We start from the raw sequence: 24,452 nt of genomic DNA on the forward strand, positions 1-24,452 counted from the left end.
GATAAGGAATAAATAATTTTTTGCCGGAGGCCCTTTTGACTGTCCCTGCACAGCGATAACTATTTTTTGCACCTACATTCAAATTACATCAGAATTGATACATTAATAGACCTTGGTCATGTGCCACAATTTTTAATCTCCCTTCATTATTTCTCACTTGTAACCATTATAATACCATGTAACCAATAATTAACAATGTATAACTGTTTAGAATGTTTCACTTCACATAGTGTCCCAGGTCCTGCAGTGAAAACAATTTAAGGGGTACACCAGTTTGGGATACATTATTCCCTATGCACAGAGTTCTTACAGCTGATATCAGACCCATATATAATGTAATATCTCTGGAGGTTTTGTTCGTTTTATAGGGTTATAAGAGAAGCAGCTGAGATTCATCACATATTATGTCAATGTCTTTGGAAATTATAACAGTGCTGGAGCATTATAAGAGGAGAAGCTGATATCAGTCATATATATGATGGAAATGTCTCAGGGGGTTATGTTGTGGTGCCCAAAAGGGGAATGGAAGTAGTAATTCCGGCCCAACTGGGGTAATACCACACCTAGCACAGTGTATGATATCATGGAAGCTTTGTGAGTCGGACTGAACCGTGACTATTCTCCTGTGGTCTTGGCAACATTTCCTCTTTTTAATCAGATCATATTTGTAAAAGTTTTGTAAAGAAGAAAGCCTACAAAAAACGAACCATGAGACGAGACTGAACAGTAGATCATACACAACATAAAGGATACATAGCAGAAACATATACAGAGATCATTAAAGAGGTCTTCACCCCGGACAAGGGCAGAAGGAGAGGGTCACACACTTTGGGCACATTCAGAAATGAAGGGGTGAGGCAGGGAGATAGTTTAGTGTAGGAATAGGAGTGTAGAAAAGGTGGGGTCAGAGATGAAGTCTTGCAGGGGTCCTTACTTGTTTAGTTGCAGGGGACCTAAGTATTATCAGTCCGCACCTGACACGTAACAAAACATATGTATACTTTTTATTAACAGGTTTTATTAAAACATGGCAATTTCCCAAAATATTGAAGCATTGCTGGCCAGGGACATGTTCTGCAGTCGATAAAAGAGAAAGGAGCATTTACTTTTATAAGCCAGACCTGTCAGACAGAAAGGCGGACAAGAGCGGACATGGGGCGACTTATCTTCATTCCTAGCTGTCTTTGGACTATGCTTTACCCACATGAAACATTCAGGGGAGATTTATCAAAACTTGTGTAGAGGAAGTGAAGTTGCCCATAGCAACCAATCAGATCGCTTCTTTCATTTTTCAGAGGCCTTTATAAAAATCAAAGAAGGAATCTGATTGGTTGTTATGGGTAACTTCACTTCCTCTACACAGGTTGTGATAAATCTCCCCCCATGTCCCCAAACATATCACATAATCTTAATGTAACATTATTACAAGTGATACTACATTCTGTAATAAATGGTATACAGCTATAATAATACCATAGGCACAACTAATATGTGACCTACCTCATACATCCCATGACTCATAACTATCTATCTATATATCAATAATCTATCTATCTATATCTCATATCTATCCATATCTCATATCTATCTATCTCATATCTATCTATATATCTATCCCATATCTAACTATCTATCTATCTATCTATCTATATCATCTCTATCTATCTCATATCTATCTATCTCATATCTTTCTATCTCATATCTATCTATCATCTATCTATCTCATATCTATCTATCTATCTAGCAACAGGAGAATACAGCAGCACACTGCTAGCACAAAGATATAGATAAAACATGAGTATATAGATACAACATGGAAAGCTATTCAGCTATGGTGCAGTAATGAAATAGTGAGATACTTAGCTTGCAATTTGGCGGCCAAATAGCTTGGACCATCCCACCACGGTAAGGTGATCTCATTGGGACGGACCCTACACTATGAAAATGTCTCTGTGTGAATAGATCAGCAGGCATTGCAGGATCTGGAACATCCAAATCACCTTATATACACCTGATAGAGGTGGGTGGGGTGCAAGAACCAACATGGAGGTAGCCACTCCCTCATATGTGTAATACAAACAATGAATACGTTGGCCAGCACTATTGATTCCAAACTATTATACGGACCTGGCTTACAGGTGCAGGCTTCTGGCCTAAATATACAGCAACAGGAGAATACAGCAGCACACTGCTAGCACAAAGATATAGATAAAACATGAGTATATAGATACAACATGGGAAGCTATTCAGCTATGGTGCAGTAATGAAATAGTGAGATACTTAGCTTGCAATTTGGCGGCCAAATAGCTTGGACCGTCCCACCACGGTAAGGTGATCTTATTGGGACAGACTCTACACTATGAATATGCCTCTGTGTGAATAGATCAGCAGGCATTGCAGGATCTGGAACATCCAAATCATTCACACAGAGGCATATTCATAGTGTAGGGTCCGTACCAATGAGATCACCTTACCGTGGTGGGACGGTCCAAGCTATTTGGCCGCCAAATTGCAAGCTAAGTATCTCACTATTTCATTACTGCACCATAGCTGAATAGCTTCCCATGTTGTATCTATATACTCATGTTTTATCTATATCTTTGTGCTAGCAGTGTGCTGCTGTATTCTCCTGTTGCTGCATATTTAGCCCAGCAGCCTGCACCTGTAAGTCAGGTCTGCATAATAGTTTGGAATCAATAGTGCTGGCCAACTTATTCTTTATCTATCTATCTCATATCTATCTGTCTATCTATCTCATATCTATCTATCTATCTGTCTCATATCTATCTATCTATCTATCTATCTATCTCATATCTATCTATCTATCAATCAATCAATCCCATATCTATCTCCTATCTATTTCATATCTATCTATCTATCTATCTATCTATCTATCTATCTATATCATATCTATGTATCTATCTATGTTATATCTACGTTGGATCTATCTACATATTAACCTTCTGGCAATGTTCTCCATCTGTCATCTCATCTGTTTTAGTCACGGGTTGATGATTGGTTGTTATGGCAGTAAGGTGCTTAACTATGATCCTCATATCTGCCATCTAAGTAAATTTAGCCTTGAGCTGACAGGCCTAATAAATTTCAGTATAAAAGTATTTCATTGGTATGGAAGGCAGAACAGGGAGGGCACAGAATATTCACCTGTATGGAGTATGCAGTCAGCCTCGGCGATCTAAATAAGTAGTGCCTCCTGCGGGGTGCGTATACTAAAGATGAAGTATCGATAATTGTAACAATAAAAAGGTGTATGTGCACTCACCGCTCAGTACAGGTCACTGCATTCCGGAGTCCGTGTCACGTATAGCTGGGTGTCAGCATGGACGCATCGTGGTAGTGCTCAGAGGCAACAATGGCAGTTTCGCACGTAAGTGCGTGCTTCTTCCGGCCTCCTACCTGAGATCGGAAGAAGCACGCACTTATGTGCGAAACTACAGGTGTAAGGGTCAACTTACCTATCCTATATTTGTAACCTACATATAAGTAACTTGTGTACCAAGTTTTATCAACATATATTCAGCTGTTTGGAAGTGATGCTGAAACATACACACATTGAGTTTCTTTATATATAGATAAAAGAATAAAAAAGCACAAAACTTTTTTTTGTGCAAACGAAAAAACTCAACAAAAAAGATCATGATGTTCAAGCAGTTTTCACACTTTTTTAACTCTATTTCAAAACAAATGACATAAAAAACAAATTACATCACTTGTTTACTTGCAATGCAAGTCGGGTGACATGCTAACAAGTGACCAATTACTACTCCTCCTGCCTTCAGTTTCCAAGGAAAATGATAAAAGTGCAGTCACTTTTTAAACCCTCCTAAAAAGCTAATCAAAAAAGTAAAAAAATAACTAAATAATGTAAAAAATCCCTAACACCCTTAACTAAAAAATCCCTAAAACCATTGTTATATATCTTCTACTAGATAAATTATAAGAGACCATGCCAGAATTGTTGTTTTAGGTTCATCCTGCCTCCCCAAAATTTTACATTTCAAATTAAAAACATAAAAAAAAAACAAGTAATCTGTACCCCAAAAAAAAAAAAAAAAAATAACACGATTTAGCCAAAGTTATGGGGATTGGAATAGGGTGCCACAAAAGCAATTATACTGAACCAGAAATTAAAATAAAGTGCAAAATGTTACACCCTGCATATTCATTTTCTGCCACCAGATGTCAGAAGAGCACTGATATTTTGCACTAAGTGGATTTGTTGTAAATGTCTCTTTTCTATTCTTGACATCTGGATTACAAATCATTGGTCTTCAACCTGCGGCTCCACAACTGATGTTTGCCAAACACTTATATTTTTCCTAGTGAACTTTTAACAATATAAATGATATAAAGACATCGGAATTATCAAGTAAATACTGTTGTCTTAAAATGTAAACTCTGGTTCTATATTTCATCCCAGTTTCAGCTGCTTGGGTACAGTAAGAGATATAGAGTGGCGGTGTAAATGCATTAGTCGCGGTACATTTTATATGGTTAAGCCCAGCTGGCACAATACTAGAACCTTAACCAGCCGCCCTCATAAAACCCGATCCACCCCCTCACCACCTCTCACAAATAGCTGTGAAATCAGTAAAACTGGAGATACAGCCGGGGGTTAGACTGCAGAATGCTGACCCGCTCCATGGATTGTGCGTCTCTGGATTGCTTACAGGAGCACAGGTGTAAGACTTTGTGAGGACGATCCTAGAAAGAGAACATATTTTATGGTTCAGAAAAACAGAACGCTGCCAAAAGTAAGAATGTAATGTATGGAAAAGGTTTGCAGTTACCTGGATTTACACCAGGTTGCATTTCTTAGGGCGCACATCCAGTCACTTCCACCATGTTATGCGCCAGGATCCCTCCAACCATCCTCCATGCCAGGATTCCTTCAGCCCTTCTATGTGCCAGACCCTCCAGCCATACTTTACTCCAGCCATCCTATATACCAAGGTCACATCAAACATCCTATGTACCAGTGTCACTCCGACCTTCCTATATACTAGGGTCTCTCTTACCATCCAGTGCACCTAGGTCAATGCATACAACTTATGTGACAGACACACTCTAAATGTCCTATGTACCAGGGTCCTTTCAAGAATACTGTATACCAGGATAGCTCCAGCCATAACCTCAACCATCTTAGGTCCCAGGGACCATCCAACCATCCTGAATACAAGGATTTTTTCAACACCTCTATCAGACTCTTCAGTTCTCCTATGTACCAGGGTCCCTCAAACTATCCTATGCACCAGAGTCCCTCAAACTATCCCATGTACCAGGGTCCCTCAAACTATCCCATGTACCAGGGTCCCTCAAACTATCCTATGCACCAGAGTCCCTCAAACTATCCCATGTACCAGGGTCCCTCAAACTATCCCATGTACCAGGGTCCCTCAAACTATCCTATGCACCAGAGTCCCTCAAACTATCCCATGTACCAGGGTCCCTCAAACTATCCCATGTACCAGGGTCCCTCAAACTATCCTATGCACCAGAGTCCCTCAAACTATCCCATGTACCAGGGTCCCTCAAACTATCCCATGTACCAGGGTAGCTGAAATCATCATAAGTTCCAGGGTTTCTCTAACAATCCCATGTACCAGCGGCCCTCCAACCATTCTGTATACCAGGCTTCCTCCAGGCCATTAACTTAACATACCCTCCAGTTATTCTGAGTATAAAAGTAATTCCAACCATCCTAAATAATACTGTCTTAGTTTTTATAGCCATCCTACATTCCACGATCCTTCCAGCCACCCTTTAAACCAGATTTCCTCCAACCATCCTGCATACCAGGGTTCCTCCAACCATCCAATGTACCCCCCCAACCTCCCTGTGCTACTTATACCCCACTAACCATGAGTCTGTGCCTGGGCTTAAAGGGTACCTGTCACCAAATAAACTTTTCTAAACTAACTCAGGCTGTGTTCCCTGACTACTCCTAACACCCCTCCTGCCGTAAAAAAAAAAAAAAAAGCTGTGTATCATACCGTTCTTATTGCTCACATCAGGAGAAAGTGGGTGTTTCCCAGCAGGCATGACATCATTGAAGCCTGCTGGGGGACCACTTCCACCCTCACATCTTTGCAGTGCTCTCATGAATAGAAGACCTCAGGCTCTGTGCAACTTTCAGTGAGGCTCTATGCAGCTTTCAGTCTGTGCAGCTTTCAGTCTTTGCAGCTTTCACCGAGGCTCTGTGCAGCTTTCACTGAGGCTCTGTGCAGCTTTCACTGAGGCTCTGTGCAGCTGTCAATAAAGCTCAGTGCAGGGAGAAGCACTTCCTGAGTTTGGTCTCCTGCCAGGCCAGGAGGAAACCAAACTCACTGTATTAATTGCAGCAGGGACTAGAACAGTGCCACCTAGTGGCTGATTTTTCTATTACATTTAAACATATTTTAAAAACAAGTGAATGGGAAAGTGTCTGCTAATGACACAAGGAACACTATATTAAAAGTTTTATTTGGTGACAGGTTCTATTTAACTGCAGCCTCAGCGCCCCCTATAACCATTTTACTATAATATTCCTAACTAACTCTATGTGGATTACAAATGTGGGATGTTTCTGGCAGCAAGCGGCCTATGTAAGGTGACTGCGACATTAGTTCTGGATCTGTTAGTAAGATGGTATCACAGATATGCTCCATTGTACAGTAAAAAAGAACAGAAAAGTTTTCAGCTTATAGAAACAAAGGCCCCAGATAAGTCTGAAATGTCTCAGGAATGACAACACTCCAGTGCTTTCTCAACACCTTGAGGACCCAAAAACCTGTCAGATATGGGATTTCTGTTTACAGTGGGTGGCATTGACTTTGATGCCATCTGAGGTTTTGTTTGTATTTTAGGCAATTGACAAAGCAAAACATTTTTACAAGAGGCTTATATACTGACTATAGTATTTTAGTTTTTTTTAGCGCACCATCTCGCTACCAGTTGTAAAAACAATGTCCATCACCCTATATACGCCCTCCCACATTTACTGCCGCTGCGTACCTTTATTACAGGGTCTCACCATTCTTGCCAAGTGTTAAGTGCTTGTGGGATGCTGTAATATGCACCGTCAGATTTACAAGCACTTATTGTTAATGTTGCAAGATACACAGAACAAGGGTTATTGTGTCCCATCGGTCAGTCACAAGGTATTAGGGAAGATTGGAGGGTGATTCATTGCCCATTTAATTTATTTACTCTTAAAGCTGTGAAGGAATTAATCTTGTATCATTCCCAGCACTGAAGTAACTTGGTCTTATAAGGACACTAGAAGGCGAAACATTGGGGGTGGAGTGGGGAGCAGGGGAATGAAAAATATATATTTTAATTTAGAAGACTTTCAGCAAGTTAAAAACTGTACGAATAAATACAGATTCTTATAAAATCTAAGAGAGTGAAAGCTGGGCTTCTCTTACTGATCTACATCTTTGGCAGCCTCCAGCTGTTGTGAAACTACAACATGCCCGAACAGCCACTGGTATAGACTGTATTTAGGACTCTCTGACTCTCATAGACATATATATGCTCTGGACTGGCCATACATATTAGATGCTCTAGATCGGCCATACATATCAGATGCTCTAGATCGGCCATACATATCAGATGCTCTAGATCGGCCATACATATCAGATGCTCTAGATCGGCCATACATATCAGATGCTCTAGACTGGCCATACACATTAGATGCTCTAGATTGGCCATACATATTAGATGCTCTAGACTGGCCATACACATTAGATGCTCTAGATTGGCCATACACATTAGATGCTCTAGATTGGCCATACACATTAGATGCTCTAGATTGGCCATACATATCAGATGCTCTAGATTGGCCATACATATCAGATGCTCTAGATTGGCCATACATATCAGATGCTCTAGATTGGCCATACATATCAGATGCTCTAGATCGGCCATACATATTAGATGCTCTAGATCGGCCATACACATTAGATGCTCTAGATCGGCCATACATATTAGATGCTCTAGATCGGCCATACACATTAGATGCTCTAGACTGGCCATACACATTAGATGCTCTAGATCGGCAATACATATTAGATGCTCTAGCTCGGCCATACACATTAGATGCTCTAGACTGGCCATACATATCAGATGCTCTAGATCGGCCATACATATTAGATGCTCTAGCCGGGCCATACACATTAGATGCTCTAGATCGGCCATACATATTAGATGCTCTAGATCGGCCATACACATTAGATGCTCTAGATTGGCCATACACATTAGATGCTCTAGACCTGCCATACACATTAGATGCTCTAGACTGGCCATACACATTAGATGCTCTAGACTGGCCATACACATTAGATGCTCTAGACTGGCCATACACATTGACAGCCGTCAGCGTGCAGTATGACGTGCTGCTTCTCCTCCTCCTCCCAGCTGCAGGCTGGACATCATCCTCAATACTGTCACAAGGGCTTACAGTTTCTTGTCCACCCTGTAGGGGCCACACCTGTACAAAGGCTGTTTCTTTAGGAGTCCATGAGCATCTCTGATTCCTGTCCTGCTCCAATCCCTGACAGGTACCACCTATAAGAGAGCGCCCCCCCCCCCTTCCTGTGGTGCCTGGGCAATAGTGAAGTTTTACTACTAGTCAGGGTATCTGCTGGTGATCTACTGTGTTCCTAACCAAGCCTGTTACCTGACTCTGCCTCTGTCTGATCCTGCTTGTACCTTCCTGATTCTCCGGTGCATGACCCGGATTGTTGACCACTACTCTGTCTGCTAATCAAGCCTGATCCACCTGGCTGCATTAGAACTTCTCAGCTTTGTTGTTCTTACAGTTCCAGCTCAACAAGTCAGCACTGCTTCATCAGACTCTGTTGCTGCGTTAATACCATTTATAATTCCAGCCTGCCCCACCAGTCTAGCACCGGGGGAATCTGGCCTGTCAGTCCCATTGCCACTTAATTTAGACCACTCTTAGTGATTTGGTGTCTCTCCTGGAGCTGAAGTTCAGCTTCCGCATCCTGAAGTGGAATAAAGGGTGAATGAAAACTATGGGGAATACTTAGACTCCACTCCCAAGTTTGGCCGAAAGCCAAACTGGTAAGTGGCACAGCGGATTTAGACCAATTGGGGTGTTGCACCTGCCATACACTTAAGATGCTCTAGACTGACCCCCAGCTATCTCTACCAGCCCCCATATGCACACATATGCCTTGTCTTGAATAGGAAAAGGAAAGTACACCACAGACATGTTGAAATCTGGATGTGGAAAACCAACATGTTGGATCCTTTTCTCCCCTGACATCTGCTATTAGAAAAGAATAGCAAGGACCCTGTACTTGTTAGATGATCAGCTAGTCCGGTTTGAACTTTGGGTCTGAGACAGATCTCCAGGAACCCGTGTAGAGTTTGTTTCCATTTGTGCCCCTTTAACCAACACTCCGAGATAAACTTCAGCAGGCAACACCACAAGGCATAAGCTCCAAGACTTGACAGAAAGATATTGACAAGAAGAAAGAACCGTCATAGCAATCATGGCATCCCGTCATATATTCTCCCTGCTCACAGGATTGAGTTGTTTTAGGTGGTTTATTACTCTTTTCAATAGTGTTAATTTGCTTTCATGTCTTAACATATGTTTAGCTCCGAGCCATGAAAAATGTCTGAACTCTGAACAAAGGCTGGGGAACTGAATGGTGTGCAAATGTTGTGCTACCAAAATAGGAACTGTATACGTCATGGACAAGGCTGTGTCTACAGTAATACTGGAATATAGCTGAGGGGGTCTAATAAGCTCTCCAGGAGTATAGGAAAACCCTGTAAGGGATCCTGTCACTAATTATCTGCCTATATAACCAGCAGCGTCATGCAGTGCATAATGGTATCGTATTTCCTCCCATTATTGGATGTCTGTGCCCGATCTGTATTGTACACAATACTTAATTTTAACGCAACTTGTCATTGGGACGGGCTCCTCCTGTAAGTATTCACGCCTGTCGGGGCACAATCTACAAGCTATTGTTGAAATCTGCCGTTATCCTGTGGAGATCTTGACGTGCCTTTTGGGCATGCACAACATTTTGTCAGTAGCTTGTTGAGATCAGGACATGCATGTAGTGTAGATCGTGCCCCAACAGGCGTGGTTACTTTCCAGAAGTACCCTCCAAATGGCTAGTTGTGGTCCCTCTGAAGATCCTCTTCTTTTTGCGCAGAATTACGCCGGAGGTGGGCCCGCCGGCTGGATTTGAATATTCATGGTCACTGATCATGTGGGCGCTTGTGCCTACTGAGCGTTTATGTGACCAGAGCCCATGAATCCTAATCCACAAATCCAGCCGCTGGGCCTGCCTTAAGCGCGCAATTCAAAGCGGAAAGAAGAGGATCTTCAGAGGGACCGGGCGCCGGACTGCAGGTATGTAAGGGTCGGGGCTCCAGTTGCTATGAGAACCTGCATGATACTTTGCATATATATATATATATATATATATATATATATATATACACTTCATGAGACTTTTACTCAAGCACAATTGTGAGTCATAGAGGAGGATCTATACTTATACCTTTTGGCACATGTCACTTTAGAGTGTTTTTTTCACATGTGTATTTGGCTTGTATGCCATACAGTTACTATAGGCACTTTATCTATTTTGGATGTAATTGTTTACAGAGAGATTATTATCATTGCAAATGCTTCTGATGTATTGTACTGTCTGATTGGATAGATTTTTAGCCACTACATTATAGCAACCCTCTTTTTTCTAAGCCCCATTTTTGTGTCTTGGGTGACCATTATAGTACTTCTCCATTTTTTCATATACTATAAAAAAAATTTAATTGTCATTTCAATAAAAATAATGTTTTTTAATTTGACATCAGGTGTTGTCTGAACTCTTTTCCAATATGTATAATATTTCATTTGTCTGAGTTCCCCTGTAACATACAGGATTACATGCATCCCCTTAAAGGAGAACTCCAGAATAGAAAAATTGTCCTCCATACTGCCGGCATAAAAAAAAAAAAATTAAAATAGATACATACCTTCCTGCCTGCTGCTGGGGCCGAAAACTTCACACTGCCGCTCAGCCTATCGCCGAGTCGGGACTTCGCTGTGGCCGGTGATTGGCTGAGTGCAGTATGACTCGCCGGCAACCAGGAAGAGGATCGCGGCGGAGATCGGTGTGGGTTACCGGATGCCCCGTGGGAGCGAAGGAAGGTATGAATCTATATATTTTTTTTACTGCCGGCAGTATGAAGGACAATTTTTCTATTCTGGAGTTCTCCTTTAAGAGTGTTGTGATGACACAAGGGAAACCTTGTTGCAAAGTATTAGCCTTATTAGAACTTATATATTTACAATACAGATCAGGCGGCAGACATCCAGTATCATATCTTCAAACACTGCATGCTGCCACTGGTTATATAGGCTGGAAAATAGTGACAGGTTCCCTTTAAGAAATTACACTCTGAAATTCTGGTGCAGCAAAGTCCCATTGTTGTCACTACAGAAGGATGATCTTGGTCATACACGTGGAATACATGGCTGCCAATGTCCGAACTGTCCTAGCTGATTCAGCCAGTGCCGACCACCCTAGGAATTTCTTGTAGAGATTCTAAGCCCAGCCTTAAAGGGGTACTCAGCTGGAAAACACTTTTTTTCTAATCAACTGGTGTCAAAAAGTTTAACAGATTTGTAAATTACTTTGATGTAAAAATGTTATCAGCTGCTGTATATTCCCCATGAAGTTCTTTTCTTTTTGAATTTCTTTTCTGTCTGACCACAGTGCTCTCTGCTGACACCTCTGTCCATGTCAGGAAATGTCCAGAGCAAGAGATGTTTGCTTTGGGGAATTGCTTCTACTCTGGACAGTTCCTGACATGGACAGAGGTGTCAGCAGAGAGCACTGTGGTCAGACAGAAAAGAACAACTCAACTTCCTCTGGAGCATGCAGCAGCTTATAAGTACTGGAAGGATTAAGATTTTTAAACAGAAGTAATTTACAAATCTGTTTAACTTTCTGGCACCAGTTGATAAAAAATAAAAAATAAAAAAAATAAAAATAAAATTGTTTTCCACCGGAGTACCCCTTAAATATAAGAACACAAGATATGCTCATGGGCTTCAGCCCAAAGTGGAAAATTCACTTCAAGTCGCACATAAAAGTAGCAAAACCATGGATGCGCCAGATTTGCACATTTTCTACATTTCTGTGTAAAATTCTTGATAAATTCCCCCAGATGTCTTTATAGTTTTTAAGAAGGGTTTAGCTATATATTCTGGATTAAGCATAAAATGACCAACAGATGACGCCAGATGTACTATATCTATATACACAAATATTTTGTATCTATCAATGATTATTATTATTATTATTATTATTTTTTTCTTCATAGATTCTTTTGGAAACCCGGTGCCTCCCGGTGACCAAGTAAGCCTTGCCCAGCAGATATCAGATGTTGTAAAGCAACCGGCCTTTATTGCAGGGATCGGGGCTGCTTGCTGGATCATCCTGATGGTCTTTAGCATCTGGTTGTACCGTCATCGCAAGAAACGCAGTGGACTTAACAGCACCTACGCTGGAATCCGGAAAGGTATCCCGAACCTATGCACAATGATAATATATTAGAAATAATGCATTGTCTCATTAGGTGATAGAGTATGTTGGGGTGTTGCAGGAATAACAGTTTGCAAATATATTGTATTTATTGCAATTTCAGGATACTGAGGATGACATATTTCTTATTGCCCTACAAGAGCCGTGTTCCCGAATCGGTGGCTCTCCAGCTGTTGCAAAACTACAACTCCCAGCATGCCCTGACAGCCGAAGGCTGTCAGGGCATGCTGAGAGTTGTAGTTTAGCAACAGCAGGTGGCTACAATTTGTAGTGTCTTAACATTTTGTGGATATTTAGTAACTTATTTGTATTGGATGCGCATATTGGTGAATGTTCGCACTTGGGCTATTACAATACTTAGCAATTTCCTTTCTTTGTTAACCCTTCATCTCACTATAGGAAAGATAGTTTTCAACCCTAAAAATAGGAAAAATTTGGGGTGTTTTCAGCAGGCTGCCTTGTACTGAGCAATGTCACAGGCAGAGGAGCAAACGGAGAATGAATACAGCAGGTGCAACCTCACTGAGATGTTCTGCAACAGCTCTGTGTGGGGAACTGGCAGGAGTGCTGTGAAAGAGGAGTGGGCAGGGTGCGAGGGTTGGGATGAAGAGCTGTGGGAAAGCAATGCAGTCTGGAACTTGTGGTACCCCAAAAGATGGCGATGACTGAATTGTATTTTTGGTCAGTACTAATATTATGCCATCTTATAAACCATCAATATAGAAGCACATGGATGACAATGACCAATATTGGTATTGATGAGAATAAACATTGTTTATTCCACATAAGAACATAAACCATTGTTTCCCAACCAGGGTGCCTCCAGCTGTTGCAAAACGACAACTCCCAGTATGCCTGTGAACATGTACTTTTGCAACAGCTGGAAGCACCCTGGTTGGGAAACATTGGTTTATGTTCCCCAATTTATGTTCCCCTAAGTTTATGTCAGTGTTTCCCAACCAGGGTGTCTCCAGCTGTTGCAAAATTACACCTTTCATCCTGTATAGTGGCTGGGTGGCACTCTCATGGCCCTCAAAATCAGGGCATGTGCCCACCAGGCCCCTTTAACTATGCCCCAGCTCATAGAAGAGTCACAATGCACATAAATTACATTCTTAAAGGAATTACATATTTAGCTCTGCTACATCTATCTATACAAATTTTAATACTGCCAAACTGTGGACCTTCAGCTGTTGCAAAACTACAACACCCAGCATTTCCGGACAGCCGTTGGCTGTCCGGGCATCCTGGGAGTTGTAGTTTTGCAACAGCTGGAGGCACCCTGGTCGGTAAACCCTATTTATGTTCTTAGGTGAAATAAACATATGGAATGGCTACAACCTTTCATGTTCCCCTCCCCCCATCCCGCCACTGTCCTTGTGACTGTAAATTGACATTCTCAACTCTTCATCATTGTTTGAATAGCTTGAAAGCCCCCTATTTAGATTACATTGTTACTATGGGGGTGTTTAAGAGGTTTTGTTTTGAATTTTAGGTTGTTTTGTTGGAGATTGCATTGACATTGTAATTAGGGAGGTAAAATGTGAATTAGTAGACAAAAAGTCTAAAAAGACTAAAAAAAAAAAAAAATCTATGACGGTCAATGTTTTGGGGACAAAACCGAAGGCCGAGGCTGAATGGGATGAACAGACGGAGCTTGAATAGGAGGGATCTTGGAGTTTAGTCATATGGCTGAATTCACACAGTGTGAAATAGATGCATATGAAGGAAGAGACACTCCGGTTTTTACATGTATTTTAGAAATGTTTTTTATTTGCAAGTGTTTTATATAACCTGTTTTCATGTCCTGGGAATGCAGGATGCAGAGAAGCCCCATTGAAATGGAAACAATTTGTATCCAAAATGGGAGGAAATGTGATATAAAGTGTCAAAATATGCAGCAGAAATGTGGTAGCTTGGGGGTGCAGGGTGAATAGGTTGTAGCTGTGCTGTGATGAAAGGGTGTAGCATTAACCATTAAAGGGGTACTCCACCCCTAGACATCTTATCCCCTATCCTTTGGATAGGGGATAAGATGTCAGATCGCCGGGGTCCCGCTGCTGGGGACCCCGGGGATCCCCACTGCGGCACCCCACTATCATTACAGCACAGAGAGAGTTTGTGATGTTACGTGATGTCACGGCTCCGCCCCTCATGACGTCACGGCCCGCCCCTTCCAATACAAGTCTATGGGAGGGGGCGTGGCGGTCGTCACGCCCCCTGCCATAGACTTGCATTAAGGGGACGGGTCGTGATGTGTCGAGGGGCGGAGCCATGACGTCACGCTGCTCCGTCCCCTGTATCGCCCGTCATTACGCACAGAGCAAACTCGCTCTGTGCTGTAATGAGAGCACGGTGCCGCAGTGGGGATCCCCGGGGTCCCCAGCAGCGGGACGGCGGCGATCTGACATCTTATCCCCTATCCTTTGGATAGGGGATAAGATGTCTAGCGGCGGAGTACCCCTTTAACTGTCGTGACACCAGGGTGCGGGTTCCTCTGCATATATATATATATCCTACTGCCACCCATCCCAGGAACGATAGGGAGGAATAAAGGATTGTGCACAACCGGAATTGTAATAAAAGGGAAATAACTTTACTGCAGATTTTATGCAGAATGCAATCAGCAAACAGTCTTTACAAGAGGACCGGACTTTAGGCTCCTCACAGGTTGGTTGGGACTTTGTAGGGAATAGGCTTTGAGGCTTGCTTTACGCTGTTCCACTGAATTTAGGGGTTTGATTTAGGTTCAGTAGTCACGTAGAATTAGCTGAATTGGAGTTAGGAGTTAGTTGAAGAGATCGGCTTCAGGCCTAATTAGTCTTGTAGATTGGCACAGAGCTCCGCTCGCTGTCATATCCCGGGGGAAAGAGAGCGATGATTGGACACAGCGCCCTTATATCTGAAGGGGCAGACTCAAAGCTTATTGGTTCCCCAAACCTGTCAGTCCTATCACAAAGGATTGTGGTACATCACATGACTAAATCACATGACCCAAAAGGTCCTTAAATTTAGCATAACACATTTACTATGAATCACATGACCTAAGGTCCTGTAAGTAACCTTTATATTATTAAATATTCTAAATCTATACAATAAATTACAGATTTATGAGGCGACTGAGGGTTATACCACTAAGAGAATTCTAACAGCACGGAGGAACTCTGATTATGGGGACTTACGACCAAAGGTACAGGACCATGTCCAGTACCGGGACACCACAGAAATTTTAGACTACCAAATTTATATTTATATGTAATGCAGAGCTCTGTAGCAGCATGTGAAATGCATTGTTTTCCATAGGACTTCTTGTAAATGTTTGCCATTATATTGGTATAGAGCTATGACATCATCAGATGACTAGTGACATCACCCTCACCACAAGAGTGGGGACAGTACTTCCAAATCTTAAAACATAAAAAAAGAGTGAATTGAGTCACATTTCCTATTATAAACCATGTTTTAAGTGAAAATACTTGTTAAGGTATTGATTTTCTAGGAGTCCCCTTTTCCTGTATTTTAGTCATATTGGGTTGGGGTCACCTTTAAAGAGAATTTGTCAACTTAATTTACTGCTTAAAGGGGTAGTCCAGTGGAAAACATGAACTCAACATCCACTGGTGCCAGAAAGTTAAACAGTAAATTGTAAATTACTTCCATTTAAACATCTTAATCTTTCCAGTACTTAACAGCTGCTGTATACTACAGAGGAAGTTATATTTCTTTCTGGAAAGCCTTTCAGTCTGACCACAGTGCTCTCTGCTGACATCTCTGTCCATATCAGGGCCTCTTCATCCAATCATTGTAGGCTGCTCCAGAAACCCCTCCTGCAGTCTGATAGGACAGCAGTGAGCACAGAAAAGTACTAGTCCTGTCCTCACTACTGCACTATGTCCCAGCCTATGCTTCAACAGGGACAAAGATGATGCTGAAGCTGGACAGGGTTATGTTTTTGGTGGTATGGAAACCTCTAGTGGTCTTTTTTATAAGCAATGATTTCTAAAAAAAAGGAGATTTAAAAAAATGTATGAAGTATATTAGAAAAATTTATGTTTTGACAAAATGTACAACATTTTAAGTGCCACAGCCTGGCACACTTCTTCATTTGCTCTCAACTTAATTTACATACACAGCTCTGTACATCAGACAAGAAGGGGCTGGGAGGTGAGGGTGAGCACAGAGACATGCCAGGCTGGTGCACTTGAGCAGCTCAGCCCCACCTCCTTGACACTTGACTGGGAGATAAAAAGGCAATTTTGTAAATCCGGCAACTACCATCAGCTCCAGGAAAGGTGCAATTCTCTCTTCTACCCTAACAGCTATCCAATGGTTTTGCAGGTGATACAGCTGACAGATATTAATGTTGTAGAGTGAGGTTTTGATATTTTTTCTTTATTTCTGGCAGATTGCACCTTATACAGTTTGTACTATGTAGTTTGCACTATGGAGCTGCAGGGGTTCTGTATACCGCCATATGGTGCTCTGTGCAGCAAATCTTATGCATTCTCAAAGGCATACAAAGATAGAGTAGCGTCCTATGGAAGTCTATAGGTGCCCTGAATTCTAATGGAAAAACATTTTCCCAGCAGTACATATAAATAGATAGGAAGGCTTCATAGGATGTAGGTTCAGTAACACTTTTCACTCGGTGTTGAGGGTGTACAGACAAATGGAAACTACTAACTAAGAGTAACAAAACCCAACTGAAAGTCAAAGCAATGTTCAGATGTAGCATGGCTGAGATTGCTTGTGGGATGTAAGGCATGTTTGGTAGTGGGGCTTTTCATCCCCTTTTTGGGGCACTCAAGGTTTTCAGACTAGTGCAGATCAGCACAGGTGCTGAAGACAGCTCGTCACTAGGCCTTACCACTGTGAGAGTCTGTGAGGAACCTCTGAATTGGAGTCCTGGGGGTGTATAGAGCTAATCTCCCACAGCTTGTATAGGTTTTCAGTTGGATGTAAACAAAAATTCTAAGAAACCGAAACACAAACCGTATAAGAAAGTTGCAACACTTTTGATTTATACTGATTAAGATTGATTATAACAGACACAGTTGTCATACACATTAGATTAATGTTGTCTGAATGCACCAATATCGATAGGATTCAGTGACCAGCTTATCTGTTTGGATGAGAGAGGGGTCTCCCGTCTCTTCCCAATGTTGGGAATAAGAAGGATGTGGCAGTCAGATTTCAAAACACCTGATCATTTTGTACTCAAGGGAAATAAGTCATCACCTGAGATGTCTGGAAGGGACAGAGGTGTCTGGAGGCATCTTATTATCATCTCAATATTAAGAAAACATGCATGCTCAGCTAAGCTGAGTGTGCATGTGTATGATGGGTCAGGAGGAATAGTTGTCAACTAAGTAGGTATTTGGCCAACAGTTATTTAACGTATGTTGCCATCCTTACATTACAGCTGTACAGTAAAATTGATTGGCCTATAAGTCACAGTAAAATTGCGGAATTAAAGGGGTACTTCACTGCCCCAGCATTCTGAACATCTTGTTCTGAATGCTGGGTGCTGACTGCAGGGGTCATAGTGTCACGACCACGCCCCTCGTGACGGTCATGGCCATGCCCCATCAATGCAAGACTATGGGAGGGGGCATGATGGCTGTCACGCCCCCTCCCATAGACTATAATTAAGGGGGTGTGGCCATGATGTCACGACCCCCGCAGCCCGCACCCAGCGTTCGGAACAAAATGTTGTGAGTACTACTTAAAAGGTGATTATTGTTTCCCTATAAGGAATAAAAAAAAAGCTTCCAGGGGACTTTACACAAATTATATATATAATATATAATATATATATATATATATATATATATATATATATATATATATATATATTTATAATTTTTTTATTTATGAAAATTCTTATATTCTCTGATTTCTGATTTTTCTGTATAGGAAAACATTGGGATCACTATAATGCCGCTATTTTACCGCGATACGCAGGCAACCCAATAAATCAGCAAATTCCTAGTTTTATATACTCACGTGAGAACTGAACTATACCGATGATGTATCTACTACCTATAATTGAGTCCGAGTTCTAAACAGGAGCTTATTCCCTGTTATTTATCCCACCTACCTGCTCTCTCCGTGTAATCTGGTATAGTGCGGAGAAGGCTTGCAGTGCAGCAGCCGCTGCGGTCCCTATTGATTAGGATAAGATTTATAACCGCCACAAACAACCCTCTTAAGCAGCGTCTTAGCTCCATTATTCATATAAGAAATAAAAATTGAACTAACAATTAATTGCCGGCGAGGCTCGCGTACTCTGAAAAGCACTCCAACTGCAATCACCGCGCCGCGTGTCACCCGCCTGGCCGCTTGCCTACGTCTGATTTACCGTATGTGGCTGGATATGTACTAATTTCTAATTTGAGATGTGCACTTTTCTTCCTTCAGCTTAATAACATTTATTTTTTTTTTTTTTTCATTTTTCTTTCTTTTTGTTTTGATATTTTTCAGTCCCGTCTTTTACCTTCACACCGACAGGTATATACAGTTTTTGCACTTTCTTTCTTTTTTTGGTCTGTTTTGCATGTGCTCTATAGTGATATGCTTGCAATTCTATTATACTATCGATGTATTTCGGGATTTGCTGCACAGGAAATGCAAGGAGTATTGTAGTGGAATCTGATTGGTTTGCCATGGGCAACTGAAAGCCCATACAACTGGTTGGTGCCTTGGTGCCCAATAGGTGAGTTCATAGGTCACCCTTTTGCTTTATTCAAATAGTGCCGTCCACCATTAGCCCTATTTCCAAAGCCATGTAGCTTCCTTACATGCCCTAAAAACAAAAAAAAGTGGGAGCTTGTGTATCCACTGTATAGCAAAGGTCTCCAAACTATGAACCTCCAGCTGTTGCAAAACTACAACTCCCAGCATGCCCAGACAGCACACAGCTATATGGTTTAAATCACTTTAGCTAGCGGGTTTTGTATACAATTTCGTGCACCCACTCTAAGATAACTTAAATCATTAAGCAAAATCTGTTATAGGTCGTCCCCCCCCGAAGTGTTATTTTTAGGCCACTTTAAGGCCCCCCATTCACATTAGAAAAAACATGGCCAAATCCAATTATTTTGGTTGGACCCTCCTACTCTGTAGCATAAACAGGGACCTCCCTACTGTCTCCCTACAGCAGGCATACTACATTTCTGTGCCTGATCCTTTTTAAGTGTCTGGCAGCAGATTTACCTCCTCTCTCCATTGACATCACATGCACATTCCTCCAAGCTGAGCGTGCATGTGTACTGGAAAATCGGAAAAACAAATAACTGTTGGTCGAGCAAGTTTTCTTCCCCATCTCCAAGTTTAGGATTCCGTTGGTTATGACATCTATTAGACTCTCTATCGTTGTAGGAATTCTTGCAGGGGTACTCCGCAGGGGTGCTTTCAAATCAACTGGTGCCGGGAAGTTATACAGATTTGTACGTTACTTCTATTTAAAAATCTTAACCCTTTCAGTACTTATCAGCTGCTGTGTGCTGCAGAGGAAGTTGTGTAGTTCTTTCCAGTCTGACCACATTGCTCTCTGCTAACACCTTTGTCTGTGTCGGAGGTGTTAGGAGCAGAAGAGGTTTGCTGTGGGGATTCACTCATTCTCTGAACAGTTCCGGATGTGGACAAAGGTGTCAGCAGAGAGCACTGCAGTCAGACTGGAAAGAACTATACAACTTTCTCTGGAGCATGCAGCAGCTGATAAGTACTGGGAGAGTTAAATAGTAATTTACAAATCTGTATAGTCTTCTGGCACCAGTTAATTTGAAAACATTATTTTTTTTTTTTATCACCGGAGAATCCCTATAACTTTCCCTTGACAAAAAATAAAAAATAGCCCCCCTCTTTCATGATATTACTACTAATAGAAAATAGAAGACCCTAGAAGACAAGTAAATATTGTATAGGAGCCAATGACCATAATACGGTTCCATTTTGCCTAAATCTGTTGCCTATGAAGCCCATAATCCAGGCCATAGTGTACTTCATGGTGCCTATGGGTCCTCTTTGTGCCACCTTACTGGGTCTGTGCCTATGGCCTTGTGGCATACTTTTTAAAATCCTACCAAACCATATTTGAACTAAATTGTGCAAAATCAACAACACTTTGGCAGATTATATTATTCCAATTGGAGAATGATTTAGAATTTCATGCATGGAATACTAGACACTGCCGCAATGGCCTTCGAGTAAAGAAATAGGACTGCATGTGCGCGCGCCCGCCAACAAGTCTCTAAAAGAAATTGCAATTTTTTGTCAGGTATTTAGAAGAAAAATTAGATTTTTATTTATTTATTTTGTTACAATCCACCACCCCTTCCTCCCCCTTGCCAAGACTGCATTTTGCGATTGCGGCGTAGCATCACTGGTGGCAGAGCCGCACTTCATTGGCAATACCTCAGTGACAGATTTAACACTGCCTCTTAAGTTTTAATCCTGTTATTGTAATCGCGGCGCGAGCAGTTATCTCTGCTTTGCAGGCTGCCAGCTTGGAATTCTTCTAAAAGGGCCCCCGATTTGACGTCTTTCAAACATATTCCTAGTCACAAAACGCATAGCTGTAGACTCCATCAGCATTTTCCCGTGCAGCTAATCCCTTTTTAACTCTTCGCTGGAATGGAATGTCTAAAAATAGCTCTGTACTAATATTTGACATCAGGCTTTTTTTTTTTTTTTTGGTAGGGGTGGGGGTGGTGGGGGGATGCTACTGCATGCAGATAACCTAGAATGGATTGTACTATTCTGATGGGAAATCCTAACCAACCAATGATTTAAAAAATGAATTCAGTTGATTAAATTTGATTCAAATTTGAATGTTATTGAAATGGATACATTCGAAATAATTTAAGTCGGGAGAATTCTATAGGACAGTGGAGCCTTAAAGGGGTACTCCGGTGGAAAACCATTTTTTTTTTTCAAATCAACTGGTGCCAGAGAAAGTTGTTTAGTTCTTTCCAGTCAGACCACAGTGCTCTCTGCTGACACCTCTGTCCGTGTCAGGAACTGGATAGGTTTGCTATGGGGATTTGCTCCTGCACTTCACAGTAGAAATGTCAGCAGAGAGCTCTATGGGCAGACAGAAAAGAACAACTCAATTTCCTCTGTAGTATACAGCAGCTGATAAGTACTGGAAGGATTAAGATTTTTTTAATATAAGTCATTTACAAATCTGTTTAACTTTCTGGAGCCAGTTGAAATGACATTTTTTTTTTTTGTCCACCGGATTTCCCCTTTAAGGTTCGATGTATGGGAGATCCGGGAATGGATCCCAGAATCCGACACATAACAATCGCTTTGTGTTAATCCGGATTATTCTCGAATCATAATGGCATATTATTTTGCCAGACCACCTCGCTGCAGGGTATCATACAACGCCTTTACGTTCACCGGTTCCCGGTGGTTAATGGGTCAATTTTTGAGGATAATCTCTATGGCGGGATGCTTTGTTCTGACATAATTACTGAGATATCATTGCTGATCCCTCTTGATGTGGAGAAGGCATAGAGCAGTGGTCTCCAAACTGCAGACCTCCAGCTGTTTTAAAACTACAACTCCCAGCATGCCATTGGCATGCTGGGAGTTGTAGTTTTAAAACAGCTGGAGGTCCGCAGTTTGGAGACCACTGGCATTTTCCGAGGAGTGTACTTTTGGATTATCAAAACCCATAGTCAGCCATACATGTACATCACAGTCAGGCATTAGGGCCCATGCTGCATTATGAGACCATGTTGTCCAAACGAGTGCTGTGGTCTAAAGACCCATACTTTACCAGTTGGTGCACTTTTATACAGATATTCCCCATTTAAAGCATTTGAATTGGAACTTGTCACAATGAATAAGCAGGCCAATTCTAGGGACCATGTTATAGAGCAGAAGGAGCTGAGCAGATTGATATATAGTTTGATGGTAAAATATTAACTATAACTAATAATCTATTCATTTAACCTCTGATCATTGTGGGCTTAGGAGTCCAGTGGGCGGTCCTTCTCAGTGATAGACAACCTTTCCCATATAACTGTGTGTTTAAAAATAACTGTCAGTCACTAATTAGGACCGCCCCCTGAAAGATTAAAGGGGTTATCCAGGAAAAAAACTTTTTTTTATATATCAACTGGCTCCAGAAAGTTAAACAGATTTGTAAATGACTTCTATTAAAAAATCTTAATCCTTTCAGTACTTATGAGCTTCTGAAGTTAAGGTTGTTCTTTTCTGTCTAAGTGCTCTCTGATGACATGTGTCTCGGGAACCGCCAAGTTTAGAAGCAAATCCCCATAGCAAACCTCTGCTAAACTGGGCGGTTCCTGAGTCACATGTCATCAGAGAGCACTTAGACAGAAAAGAACAACCTTAACTTCAGAAGCTCATAATTACTGAAAGGATTAAGATTTTTAATAGAAGTAATTTACATATCTGCTTAACTTTCTGGAGCCAGTTGATATATAATTTTTTTTTCCTGGAATACCCCTTTAAGTATCACCACTAAACAATTCCTCTAAGCCGCTGCTTATTCTAAGCTTAGGAGTCCAGTGGGCCGTCCTAGTGATAGACAGCCTTTCCTAAATGACCGGGTGTGTAAAAATAACTGTCAGTCATTAATTAGGACCATCCACTTGACTCCTAAACACGGCATGAACCGATCCGATTAATAAAGTTATCCTGACTCTTTTCCCACAAAACCATATATCAATCTACTCTGCTCCTCCTGCTCTAAAACTTGATGTCGATAGATTATTAAAGGATTTATCCAGGAATAGAAAAACAGAGCTAATTTCTTTCAAAAACAGCTCCACGTCTGTCTCCAGGTTGGGTGTGGTATTACAACTTGGCTCCATTCACTTTAATGGAACAGAGCTGCAGAACCACACCCAACCTGGAGACAGACAGAGAACATTTTTTTTAATAGAAAGTAGCTCTTTTTTTCTTTTTCCTGGATAACCCCTTTAAGTCCATTGAGAGGGACTGTGCATGGTTGGACAAAGAATAAGCAGAGAGCATACGGGCCCCTTGTTATCTCCGAAGGTGGGTGCCCCAGAAGTGGGAGGACGAGTAAAAGTAATTTTTTAGGTTAAAATAATAAAGAAGAGGTTGCAGTTTTGCATATTCTCTTCAATTTGTATTTATTTGTATTTATATACTGTAAGAGCTTGTCCACATGGGTAACATCCATGCATCTTCTCTGGATTTTAATTTAAAAAAAAAAAAAAAAAAAAAAAAAAAAAAATAAAAAAAAAAAAAAATATATATATATATATATATATATATATATATATATATATATATATATATATATATGAGATCAATAATCGAATAATAAACAAAGCTGCATGAAAATCCACACCAAAATCCACATGGTGGATTTTATGTGGATTTTTTGGGACAGAATTTTTAGGATCAACAAGCCTTAAAGGGATACTCTGGTGGAATTTTTTTTATTTATTTAAATGAACTGGTGCCAGAAAGTTATACAGATTTGTAAATGAATTCTATTTAAAAATCTTAATACTTCTAGTACTTATTTTCTGCTGTATACTACAGAGGAAGTTCTTTTCTTTTTGAATTTCTTTTCTGTTCACATTGCTCTCTGCTGACATCTCTGTCCATGTCAGGAATTGTCCAGAGCAGGAGCAAATCCCCATAGCAAACCTCTCCTGCTCCGGACAGCAGAGAGCACTGTGATCAGACAGAAAAGAAATTCAAAAAGAAACTTCCTGCGGAGCAAACAGTAGATGATAAGTAGTGGAAGGATTTACAAATATGTTTAACTTTCTGGCACTAGTTGATTAAAAAAATAAAATAAATGTTTTCCACCAGAGTACCCCTTTAAGAATGCCA

The 24,452-nt window shown here is 41.2% G+C and overlaps 1 protein-coding gene and 1 long non-coding RNA gene across 7 annotated transcripts in view; one reads left to right on the forward strand and one right to left on the reverse strand.

Moving 5' to 3' along the window:
• Positions 1 to 24,452, forward strand: part of ROBO1 (roundabout guidance receptor 1) — a 1,216,262-nt gene that overhangs the window by 1,136,350 nt on the left and 55,460 nt on the right. For 4 of the 5 annotated variants that reach the window (XM_056559365.1, XM_056559367.1, XM_056559363.1 and 1 more), the window contains 2 exons: positions 12,382 to 12,579; positions 19,086 to 19,112. In XM_056559365.1, coding sequence (XP_056415340.1) covers positions 12,382 to 12,579; positions 19,086 to 19,112 — 225 coding nt within the window. The remainder of the gene's footprint in view (positions 1 to 12,381; positions 12,580 to 19,085; positions 19,113 to 24,452) is intronic. The other variant, XM_056559364.1, reaches the window with a different exon arrangement.
• The window catches only part of LOC130357049 (uncharacterized), a 103,218-nt gene continuing 91,201 nt past the window's right edge, over positions 12,436 to 24,452 (reverse strand). For both annotated transcript variants that reach the window (XR_008889086.1, XR_008889085.1), the window contains exon 3: positions 12,436 to 12,590. This is a non-coding gene — a long non-coding RNA (uncharacterized LOC130357049). The remainder of the gene's footprint in view (positions 12,591 to 24,452) is intronic.

Source organism: Hyla sarda, chromosome 2 (genome assembly GCF_029499605.1).
Source record: "Hyla sarda isolate aHylSar1 chromosome 2, aHylSar1.hap1, whole genome shotgun sequence".
NCBI classification, from domain to species: domain Eukaryota; kingdom Metazoa; phylum Chordata; class Amphibia; order Anura; family Hylidae; genus Hyla; species Hyla sarda.